This window comes from Amblyraja radiata, chromosome 2, assembly GCF_010909765.2.
Source record: "Amblyraja radiata isolate CabotCenter1 chromosome 2, sAmbRad1.1.pri, whole genome shotgun sequence".
NCBI classification, from domain to species: Eukaryota; Metazoa; Chordata; class Chondrichthyes; order Rajiformes; family Rajidae; genus Amblyraja; species Amblyraja radiata.
Window position 1 is genome coordinate 5,965,483 of NC_045957.1, and position 12,776 is coordinate 5,978,258.

A 12,776-nucleotide genomic window follows, 5' to 3' on the forward strand; every position below is an offset into this window, starting at 1 on the left:
ACATTACATCCCAACTTCTATACTCATGTGGAAAATTGCAGGAGAAGGGAGGATTCTTTTTGGGATATAGAGTATGGCTTGGCACAAAGTGGGTAATGGATCTTCATGAGAGAAAGCTATTAGTTTTAAGTGGAGGTGGATGGAAAAACTGGATAAAATATTAAAAGGTGGTGTTTAAAAAAAACTAACAATGCAAAAATCGCTTAATTTGTATGGGATTCTAGATTGCTGCAAAATACACCTGTGTAAATTGTGGATTCCGTCTCTTAATTTTTAAGAAATGGAAATACCATTGGAAGCCTGAAGAATTGTGCTCTTTTTTATATTTGAGTGAAGCGGTAAATCTGGCGACCGACAGTTAGCCTACGGTAGAGAAGATTTGAGGCAGTAATCTCGAGAATATAATGAAGTTTTACTTTTGAAAGACATTAATAAATTTAGTTTATTGTGACGTGTACAGTGAAAAGATTTTTGTTGTGTGTTTTCCAGTCAGCGGAAAGACAATACATGATTACAATTTAGTCATTTGCAGTATATAGCTAGTTATAAGGGAATAACGTTTAGTGCAAGGTAAAGCCAGCAAAGTCCAATCAAGGAGAATCCGAGTGGCACCAATGAGGAAGATAGTAGTTCAGGACTGCTCTCTGGCTGTGGTAGGATGATTCAGTTGCCTGATAACAGCTAGGATGAAACTATCCCTGAATCTGCAGGTGTAAATGGTATGTTGTGGAGATTTCGTAAAGACAAATTAACAAATGATGTCCCAAATGTAAAGGGTGGAAGTTGGTATAAAGGTTTGACAAAGCTGTTGGTAGATACGGAGCTCTTAGCTTGTGAACAGAGGCATAAATCCACAAGTAAGTTAGCTGTAATAAACCTTTAAAGGTCATAGGATAGGGCTTTGTATTTCAATTTGGGTCTGTTTGCTTTCGGAAGGACATCGAAGCATTGGAGTGGAGCAGAGATTTCCCAAATAATACTTGGCTTTCTTGGTGTAGAACAATTGGGAAAGCTGATTTTGTGCTCCAGGTATTAGGGAAGTTCAAAGGTTCAAAGGTCTGTTTATTGTCATGCGTACTAATTAAGGTACAGTGAAACTCAAATTACCATACAGCCATACTAAAAAAAAGCAACAAGACACACAACTACACAAGTTAACATAAACATCCACCACAGCGGATTCCCCACATTCCTCACTGATGGAAGGCAATGAAGTATAATCTTCTTCCTCTTTATTCTCTCGCGGTCGGGGCAGTCGGACCATCCGCAGTCGGAGCGATCGAAGCTCCTGCAGTCGGCGATCGAAGCCCCCGCGTCAGGGCCATCGAAGCACCCGCGTCGGGGCGGTCGAAGCACCCGCGTCGGGGCGGTCGAAGCACCCGCGTCGGGGCGGTCGAAGCACCCGCGTCGGGGCGGTCGAAGCTCCTGCGGCTTGGAGCTCCCTAAGGGTCTCTAACCAGGGACCGCGAGCTCCACAATGTTAAAGTCCGCAGGCTCCCGCGGTTGCAGCTCCCAAAGTCAATCTCCAGCAAGAGGCTGCCAACTCCACGATGTTAGGCCACAGTGAGATATGATACATAAAAGTTGGTGAGTTAGGACGGAGTTAGGACGGAGATACGATACGGAAATAAATCGCATCTCCGTTGAGGTAAGAGATTAAAACCAGTTTCACCCAACACCCCCCCCCCCCCCCCCCCCCCCCCCCACATAAAACAAGCTAAAGAACACTAAAACATACATTTAACATTTACAATAAAACAACAACGAAGGAAGGGACGAGACAGACTGTTGGCGAGGCAGCCATTGCGGGCGCCACCTGGTGGAATGTTCTGCGCCACCAGGAAGTTAAAAGGAAATGTGCAAGAAATGTGTGGAATCTCTGTGGTTTCGTATTGTACAAAGCTTTAGAAGAAGAATGATCCTGGGGGTGATTGTGTTAACGTATGATGAGTGTTAGAAGGCTCCGGGCCTATACTCACTGAAGGATGAGGGAGGGAGGGGGGGGAATAATGAAACTTACCGAACAGTAAGTTTCCACTCGGGGGAGAGTCTTGGATCAGAGGGCACAGCATTAGAATAAAAGGACATTCCTTTACTCAGATAAGGAATTTATTTAGTCAGATGAGGAATTTCTCTAGTCAGAGGGTGATGAATCTGTGGAATTCATGGCCACAGAGATGGCCCTGGAGGCTAACTCAATGGGTATTTTTAAAGCAGATATTGATAGAGTCTTGATTAGTGCGGGTGTCAAAGGTTATGGGGAGGAGGCAGTAGAATGGGGTTGGGAAGGAAAGATAGATCAGTCATGATTGAATGGCAGACAAGAAACTCGATGGGCCGAATGGCCTAATTCTGATCCTGCGACATGAACTAATGAAGCCACTAAAGTTCATAGGCTGGAGGGGAAGCGGTTATAGAACCAGGGATGGTGGGAATTTATTTGCATAAAGTTGGCATTATGACACATTGTTTGAGAGAGTGGCAGGAGCAACTTGTACAATATCCTTTCAAAACTGTGAGAACTTATAAATAGGGAAACATTAAAGAACCCCCTAGACATGATGAGCTCAATAGCCACTTCCTGTTTCTTCGGCCACACAATAACCGCGTACAACGTTTAACTAAATGCTGCCTTGTACCCTACATGGGATGTTGTATAAAACTGTTTGCTATGCGGGCCAAGCAATATTATTTGAGCTATTTAGATTTGAAAGAAGCAGTAGCTGTCTGAAGAGAGAAAATAAAAAAGGGGTGAAACTAGAGCTTACACCAATTAAGAACTGGCAAGTTTATTCGATAATCATTTATTCTAGCTGTGCTCTAGCTGTGACGACTATGAATGTGCAGAATAGATACAGTGAATTAGGAAATAATTAATTTAAATCTTTTTTTCAAAAATAAACCTTATTCCTTTAAAAAATATACAAAAGTACAAAAAGCACATTTCATGGTTCTCTTTGCAGTTGTGGTGTGGTGTGGTGCAGTGAAATGTTTTTATTTACAAATTAAACCTTATTCGTAATAACAATATATACAAAATAGAAGCCATACAAAAAACTCTTAATACATTATTAGTGTCCATACATTCGATATTGCTAGTGTCATTCTCAGTAGTATATGTTCACGTTGTTCTGCCATCTAGTGGTAAGGAGTTTTATTTCCTTCCTTACAGTTGGCTCGGGAAGCCCTGGCTATCACGATGATGTCCCTCCATCTTATTACGACAACGAAGAATTCAGTGCAGCAAACTTTGAAGATAAGAACATCCGCCGAGCATTTATTAGAAAGGTGATGATCTCTTGCTTGGAACCTTGAAAATGTAACAACAAACCAATACAGGGCCTCTGCAGGCAACGAGCCATCAGCATATGGACGCCCCATATGTTTGGAAGACTGGTGGGATGGATTTGCCGGCTCCTGTGGGGCCAGAAGGATTTTCTGCCAGGGGGAATATTCACCAAAAAAAAGCTTTTTACTGCCCAGCTGTCCCTATCCATTCATCACCAACTCTGCTCTCTTCCAGGCACAGTGACAAACCTCCGTTTCTGAAAATATTTATTTTGTGCATCCTGCTGATGCATTAGTTTGCTCATTTCTCATCTGTTCTGTTCTTGTAAATGTGCATCTGTTTAGTACTGTTCATAACACCAAGGCAATCCAAACAGCAACAAAGCCATTACTCTGTGCATTTTCCTAAATGCATATTACTTTTGCTGAAGTGAGTTTCCACAGGCAACAGTGCGGCAGCAGCCAAAACAGTCACTTCCACAACCTGTAATCTCATTGAATGAATGATCCTCACATTATTGAACCAGGGAATCAATCCTGGTTCAATAAGGAGTGTAGAAGGGGATGCCAGAACACCACTAGACATAACTAAAAGTGAAGAAACAAAGAACTGCAGATACTGGTTTACCAAGGATAGGCAGAAAATGCTGGAGTAACTCAGCCAGTCAGACTGCATCCCTGGAGAATGTGGATAGGTGACGTTTCAGGTCGGGACCCTTCTCTGCCCGACCCACTGAGTTATTCCAGCATTTTGTGTCTTTCCTCTGTAACTAAAAGTGAGAAGTTGACCCAATGAAATTACAATGCAGCACTCGTGGCACGCTAAACAACACGCACTAGACAAAACTAAATATTCTTGCAGCTTGTGGATCAGATTAAAGCTGTGTAGCCCTATCACATCTGGCTGACAATGTCAATAAACAACAGCTAACAGAAGATGTCCCCATCCTTCATAATTTATCGGCCCAGCATGTGAGCACTAAAAGCAAGGCTGAATCATTTGCAGACTTAGAGTCATAGAGTGAAGACAGACTCAAAATGCTGGAGTAACTCAGCAGGACAGGCAGCATCTCTGGAGAGAAGGAATGGGTGACATTTCAGGTCAAGACCCTTCTTCAGACTCAGGGGAGGGAAGGGGGAGATACAGAGATAAGGAAGTGTAAGGTATGAGAACTAGACATCAAAGGGGGTGGAGATCAAGGAAAATGTAGAATAGATCATTGTCAGCTGGGAGAAGGTAACAACAAAGCAAACAGATAAAATGTAATCGGAGACAGTCCGACTGGTCGGAGAACTGGGAAGGGGGAGGGATGAAGTGGGAGGGAAAGCAAGGGTTACTTGAAGTTAGAGAAGTCAATGTTCATACCGCTGGGGTGTAAGCTGCCCAGCTGTTCTTCCAATTTGCGCTGGGCTCACTCTGACAATGGAGGACAATGGAGGTCAGAAGGGTCAGTGGGAATGGGAGGGGGAGATAAAGTGTTTAGCAACCGGGAGATCAGGTAGGTTTAGGCGGACTCAGCGGAGGTTTAGTTTAGTTTAGAGATACAGCACAGTAACGGGCCCTTCGGTCCACCAGGTCCACGCTGACCAGCGATCCCCACATATTAACATCGATCCCCACATATCCTACATACAGTAGGGACAATTTTTACATTTACCAAGCCAATTTGGAATGGAATGGAATCATTTATTGTCACATGTGACTAGGCACAGTGAAATTCTTTGCTTGCACACGCAATGTATACAAATGCATTGGGTATGTAAGCAAAGAATTTCACTGTGCCAATTTTTACATTTACCAAGCCAATTAACCTACAAACCTGCACGCCTTTGGAATGTGGGAGGAAACTGAAGATCTCAGAGAAAACCCACGCAGAGCATGGGGAGAACGTACAAACTCCGTACAGACAGCAACTGTAGTCGGGATCGAACCCGGGTCTCCGACGCTGCAAGTGCTGTAAGGCAACAACTCTACCGCCGCGCAACCGTGCGCAAAACGATCGGCGAGCCTGCGCTTGGTCTCACCGATATATAGAAAAATATAGAAAATAGGTGCAGGAAGAGGCCATTCGGCCCTTTGAGCCAGCACCGCTCCTGGCACAGCGGATACAATAGATGAGTCATACAGTGTGGAAACAGGCCCTTCGGCCCAACTTACCCAAACCGGCCAACATGTCCCAGCTACAATAGGCCCACCTCCCCGCGTTTGGTCCATATCCCTCCAAACCTGTCCTATCCATGCATCCAACTGTTTCTTAAATGTTGGGATAGCCCCTGCCTCAACTACCTCCTCTGACAGCTTGTTCCATACATCCAACACCATTTGTATGAAAAAGTTCCTCTTCAGATTCCTATTAAATCTTTCCCCCTTCACCTTAAACCTATGTCCTCTGGTCCTCGATTCTCCTACTTTGAGCAAGAGACTCTGTGCATCTACCCGAACTATTCCTCTCATGATTTTATACACCTTAATAAGATCACCCCTCATCCTACTGTACTCGAAAGAATAGAGTCCCAGCCTACTCAACCTCTCCCTATAGACCCTCTAGCCTTGGCAACATCCTTGTAAATCTTCTCTGTATCATTTCCAGCTTGACAACATCTTTCCTATAACATGGTGCCCAGAACTGAACACAATACTCTAAATGTAGCCTCACCAAAGTCTTATACAACTGCAACATGACCTCACAACATCTATACTCAATACTCTGACTGATGAAGTCCAATGTGCCAAAAGTCTTTTTGACCACCCTATCTACCTGCGACTCGACCTTCAAAGAAACATGCACCTGTACTCCTAGATCCCTCTGCTCTACAACACTCCCCAGATGTCTACCATTCACTGTGTAGGTCCTGCCCTTGTTAGACGTCCCAAAATGCAACACCTCACATTTTCTCTGTATTAAATTCCATCAACCATTCCTCAGCCCACCTGGCCAATTGATCAAGATCCTGCTGCATGTTGAGCCAATGGTGCAGATTTGCAGATCCATGTTTCAGCTCGGTAAGTCGGTCGAGTAGTGGCAAATACCTTTCAGTTCAGAAAAATGTGGGGTGCTGCGTATTGGGAAGTCATACCAGGCTGGACCTTCACAGTGAATGTGAGGGGCAACCTTGTCAAAAACCTTATTAAATTCCATATAGTTAGTTTATTGCCATGTGTACCGAGGTGCAGTGAAAAGCTTTTTTGTGGCATGCTATAACTACATGATTAAATCAAGTCATCCACAGTGTACAGATACAGGATAAAGGGAATAACATTTAGTGCAAGATACAGTCCAATAAAGTCTGACTAAAGATAGTCCGAGGGTTTCCAAAAGGAACACTCTCTAGTTATTGATAGGATGGTTAAGTTGCCTGATACCAGTTGTGAAGAAACTGTGCCTGAAGGTGGAGGTGTGTGTCTTAAAACTTCTGTACCTCTTGCCTGATGGGAGAAGGGCGACTGTCCGTTGTGAGACGTGTCTTTGATTATGCTGGTGGCCTTGCCTTGGCAGTGTGAAGTGTAGATGGAGTCAGTGGAAGGCAGGTTGGTTTGCATGATGATCTGGGCTGCGTCCAAGTCTGTAATTTTTCACTGCCTTGGGTGGAGCTGTTCCCAAACCATGCAGTGATGGCATTGGACCAATCTACCATGCGAACATTATCAAAAACCTTATTAAAGTCCATATAGTCAACATTTTACTGTCCTGCCTTCAGCAATCTCATTGTTACTACCTCAAAAAAAAACCTCAGACATCTCCCCTGGACAAAACCATATAACCTATCCCTGCCTTTCCAAGTGAAAATAAATCTTGTCCCTCAGAATCTTTTCTAACAATTTCCATGCCAGGATGGAAATTTCTAACAATTTCCATGCCGTGGTTTTCAGGATTATTCCCACTGCCTTTTTTGATCAATGGGACAGCATTAGCTTTTCTTCAGTCTTTTGTTACCTCACCTGTGGCAGACAAAGATACACAAATGTTCATCAGAATCCCAGCAATCTCCTCCCTTGCTTCCCTTGGCATCCTGGGATGGATCCCATCTGGCTCTGGCTACTTGTCCATCCTAATGGGCTGAAGTATTTCTTGCATTTCCTCCTTCCTGGTATAGATGTGCTGTAGAATATTGGTGTACCCCTCCCTTAACTCTGCAGCTTCCATGTCCTTCTCCTTGGTGAGTACCGATGAGAAATATTCATTTAAGACAATGCTCGTATCCCCTGGCTTTACACACAGATTAGCCTCTGATCCATGGCGGGACCTTTCCTTCCTTAGCTTCCCTCTTGCTTCCAATGTATTGACAGAAAGATTTTGGGATTCCCCTTTATTCTACTTGCCAAGGTCAATTCATAGAAATTTTGGCTTCCTTGTTGTGTCATTACATATGCTACTTAATTTGCCAGATTAAACCTTCAATATACTGGACCTCTCTTAATAATATTATAAACCTCTCTGGTCTCCCCTCAACCACTGATGCTGCAGAGAAAACAATCCCAGATGTCCAACCTTTCTTTATAGCCAATATCCTCTAATCCAGGTAGCATTCGGGTAAACCTCTTCTGCATTCTCTCCAAAGGCCCCACATCCTTTCTGTGATGGGGCGATTTAACTGCGTGCAATACTCCAAGTGCAGCCTAACCAAAGTTTTATGAAGCTACAACATGACTTCCTGACTCTTATACATAGTGTTGCGACCGCTGATTAATATTGACTTTGTCTGGAATTTGAGAGAGTAGGAGGGGCGAATAAGCGTAATGTCTGTTGGAAGTGTTGAGTTTTGTGCATTGATTTTCACAGGAATGATTATTGTCTTCCTTTGCAGGTCTACTTGGTGTTGACTGCACAACTGATGGTGACGTTTGCCTTTGTGTGCGTCTGTACGTTCGTTTCTGATGCTAAGAAGTTTGTCAGGCACACTCCCTGGCTTTACTATGCGTCGTACGGGGTATTCTTCGTCTCACTTATTGCACTCAGCTGTTGTGGAGAATTCAGAAGGAAGCATCCCTGGAACCTCATCGCTTTGGTATGTAACCGTATCATCAATGGCTACTTTCCTTGCCACTGTTTACTTAAGTTGAAAAGAAGGCAGGAGGTGAGAAGGGAGGAAGACCAATTGTAAACTGAATTAGTATGTGTTATATTCCGGACGGCAGAATGAATAACAACTTACACGCAGGTTGCCTGGATCACGAGAGAGAGATTTATTGCACAACATTCCCTGCTTATATTGAACACCAACTCATTAACATATACATGAATATATATGAATACATTACAATGCTCTTCATTTTTAAAGTATTAAATCTAAGTACTCAGTTACAATGTTGGTGTTGTGATACTTGATTTAACCAAAAATTTATGAAATCTTAAATGACAAACATAATATATTTATTTTACATATTTACACATTTTCATTTTACTTATACAGTGAGTTATTTAACTAACCTAACCTGATACTGGTTTACGGATCCTGCCAGATCAGCTAACAGTAACATGTGTAACAGGTTTAGGTGTTGACTCAACTGTTGGCTTGTTTGGCTCTGTTTTAGTACCCTGACTTTGACCAGAGGAATCTGTTTCTTTGTCTGTACTAACTGAACTTTGTGTTTCAATCACAGTGGACTCTTCCAACTCACTTTCAGATAAAAACTCAAGGATTAGGACTTCATGCTCATTTTTTGGTTCATCTTTGGCTGTAATCATTTGATCAACATGAATACTTTTGATCCTATCTCCAACTTCAACAAAGTATCTTTTTGTTCCACACACTTCCACTATTTTCCCAACATCCCATTTGTCTCGACTGGACGTTGGGAGGACTGAGAACACGAATCTGCTCATCTGGCTTGAAGTACCTCTCCTTTTTGTGGGAGTCAAAATGGCGTTTTTGTCTTAACTGTTTTTTCTCTACTCTCAAGGCCAAATTGGGTTGAACTAGACTTAGGCGTATTCTTAGCCTTCTCTTCATCAACAGTTCTGCATGTGAGTAACCCGTTGTGTGGTTCTGTACTTCAGCAAGAAACTAGCCAAACGATGTTTCATGCTGAGTTTTGAACAACCCTGCAAAACCTGTTTCTTGAGAGCATCTTTGACAATTCTAACAAACCTTTCCGCCGCCCTGTTGGAAGCTGGATGGTATGGGGGAACTGTGTATTTTATACCATTCCGCTGCATGAACTCTTTGAACCGTTCTGAACTAAACTGAGGCCCGTTATCAGAAACACGTTCTTCCAGTAAACCATGACTTGCAAAGATTGATCTCATCTCATCTATGGTACACTCAGTAGTAGTGCTTGACCCCATATGCTTAACCTCAATCCATTTGGAATGACTATCTACTAGTACCAAAAAGTAATCATTACCCTTTTCACAAAAATCTACATGAACTCTCTGAAAAGGTCTACTTGGCCATGACCAGGGTTGCTGTGGTGTTTTTGATGGTTGATTCCGGCAATTTTGGCAGACGCTACATTTGCTCACCTGTGACTCGATGTCACTGTCAATACCTGACCAATACACAAAACTTCTTGCAATTGATTTCATGCTTACTATGCCAGGATATTCTGCATGAAGTTCATTCATAATTTTGTTTCTCAAAGACTCTGGTACAACCACTCTGTAACCACACTTAATGCATCCCTGCTCACATGATAATTCATGACATCGCTTATGGAAAGGCTTCAGCTCTGAGTTCAGAACTGAGTTCAAACCACTATCGATTTCAGTCCGACAGTTCAATGTCTGTTCAGCACTTCAGCACATTGTCTTTCTTTGTTTCTGCTGCAATTTCTGTTGCAGTCACTGGAAAGTCTTCATCTACAACTTGCAGTGTGTAGATTGAGTTCTCACTTCCCACGTCAGAGTTCTCATGCGGCAACCGGGACAATGCATCTGCAACTGCGTTGCACTTGGAGCTTCTGTACTCAACCTTGTAGTCATACTGGGACAGCAAAATTGCCCACCACTGCATCCTTGATGCCACCGTGGAAGGTATAGCTGACTTGGGACCAAGTATCACCAGTAGTGGCTTGTGATCAGTCACTAGGGTGAATGGTCTGCCGAGAAGAAACTGATGGAATTTCTTGATTCCAAACACGATGCTGAGTGCTTCTTTTTCTATCTGTGCCTAATTGCGTTCACTCGGTGATAAGGTGCGGGATGCAAAAGTAATAGGCTTTTCCTGTCCGTCATTCATTACGTGGGAGATCACTGCACCTACACCATAACTTGAAGCATCACAAGCAAGTTTCATCTCGCGTGTCATATCGTAGTGAACAAGGAGTTTGTCACTTGTCAAGTTTTCCTTGCAGATGTCATATGCATGCTGCTGTTCCTTTCCCCACGTCTCTTTCACATCTTTTTGTAGCAGATGATGTAGTGGCTTTAGCACAGTTGCTAAATCTGGAAGGAATCGTGCATAGAACTGCACCATCCCAAGGAATGATCGTAGCTCTGACACATTGTTAGGTTTTGGAGCATTCACTATTGCTTCAACTTTTGCCTTCACAGGGCAAAGTCCGTTGGCATCTACTTTGAGTCCAAGGTAGACCACCTCTGACTGCGCAAATGCACATTTACGTTGTCTCAGTTTGACATTGTGGCAGTTCAGTCGTGTGAGAACTTGCTCGAGGATTTCCAGATGTTCTACCATGCCCTCTGTGAATATCAGTAGATCATCCTGGTTGTACACACAGTGCGGAATGCCTTGCAACATTTTGTCCATGACAGACTGAAAATTTTTTGGGGATGATTTCACACCATAGGGCAGCTTTGTATATGACTACAAGCCCTTATGTGTGTTGATAGTCAAGTACTGCTGACTTTCCTTGTCGACATTGAGTTGGGCATAAGCGTGAGACAGATCCAGTTTAGTGAAGACTCTTGTCTTCGTTCTGTTCTGCGTACAGATCTTGCGAGGTTGGTAACGGATATTGTTCATCATCAACGGCTCGGTTGAGTGTGACTTTGCAGTCACCACATAGCCGAACAGTTTTGTTAGCCTGGGGTACGGCCACAATTGGCGTTGCCCAATTACTCTGGTCTGTCTTCACGAGTACTCCATTCCGCTCTAATCTGTCGAGTTCTTCCTCCACTTGTTGCTTTAGTGCATATGGTTCAGGCCTTGGTCGACAATACACAGGTTTCACATCTTGCTTAAGTCGAATGTGTGTAGAGTACCCTGTTATTCCCTTGTAACTGTCAGCAAAAATGTCTGCATGTTTGCTTATGACGTTTTCAAGACGTGATTTGGACAAATCGACGCTGAAAATATTTATCCAGTCTAATTCTCTTCTACTCAGACAATCCTTTCCAAGGAGGGTTGGTTTATTTCTGTAGCTGGTCACTATGATGGGCAGTGTTACTGACTGACCATTATGCTGATCTTTACAGTTTATTTGGCCACATGTCTACCAAAACTTCGTCCGAGTAGGTTCTCAGCTTGACCTTACTCTCAAGCAATGGTATCTGTGGGAACTTTGTTCATGACCGAACAATCTGCTGCCGTGTCAATACACATATCGATTAACTGTTCATTAATCAATAGTTTAGTTCGAAAATCCTTGCTTTGGCTGGTTGTAGGCTTATCGATGTTGGTTGCATAAATGGTGTACAACCCAAATTCATTTCCATCTAGGTTCACCTCCAAGTTGTGAACTCCTCTCTGGTGTTGCCGCTTGATTCCCGCAAATTGTTGGTTTCCTGTTTTAAGCTTGGCCCGATATGCTGAGGCGATATGGCCTTTCTTCTGGCAGTTATAGCACTTGGCCACTTTGAACTGACAAAATTGGGATGAGTTATTACCGTTGCAACGATAATAACTGGCTGAACTCGGCTCCCCGCCATACTTTGGTTTTGGTTTAACGCCTCTTGGTTTGACCTTGTGACTGTAAATGCCCACTGCAGTCTGGTGGACGAAACTCGCGAGCATTCTTTGATGCCACCTCCATTGTGGTAGCAATCTTGCATGCTTTCTCAAATTTAAGATCTGGAGTGTTCATGAGTTTGGACTGAATTTGTTCATCCACTAGACCACAAACAAATCTGTTGCGTAGTGCTCTTCCGAGAAAGGTTCCAAAGTTACATTGCAAAGTTAAGTTTTTCAAGGCAACAATGTACTCATTGATTGTCTCATTCTGCTTCTGGATTCTAGTGCCGATTTTATAGTTTTCTGCTATTTCCAGAGGGTTTGGGTTGGTGCTCCTCCAACTTCTTCATAATGTAATTGAATGGCATGTCTTTTGCCTTTATGGGTGCAAGCAGATTCACGAGTGTGCTGCCTACTTCAGGACCGATCTCCGTGAGCAGAATCGCTTTCATGCGTTCGCAAACGGCCTTATTTGTTTCAGTCACTATCTCTCCTTCACCACTTATCTCCATTATGTTGTTTGCAGTGAAAAACATGTTTGCTCTCTCCATATAGGTGCTGAACGGCTCTCTACTCTTGTCGAAAGTGCCAAGGTTTCTAATGCAGCCCATGGACGCTGCCATCGTGTCGTTCTCTTT

General features: G+C 43.3%; 1 protein-coding gene across 3 annotated transcripts in view; it reads left to right on the forward strand.

The window, feature by feature from the left end:
- grina (glutamate ionotropic receptor NMDA type subunit associated protein 1) overlaps positions 1-12,776 on the forward strand; it is a 79,422-nt gene that overhangs the window by 51,704 nt on the left and 14,942 nt on the right. For all 3 annotated transcript variants that reach the window (XM_033041131.1, XM_033041123.1, XM_033041141.1), the window contains exons 3-4: positions 3,173-3,288; positions 8,095-8,295. In XM_033041131.1, the coding sequence (XP_032897022.1) occupies positions 3,173-3,288; positions 8,095-8,295 (317 nt within the window). The remainder of the gene's footprint in view (positions 1-3,172; positions 3,289-8,094; positions 8,296-12,776) is intronic.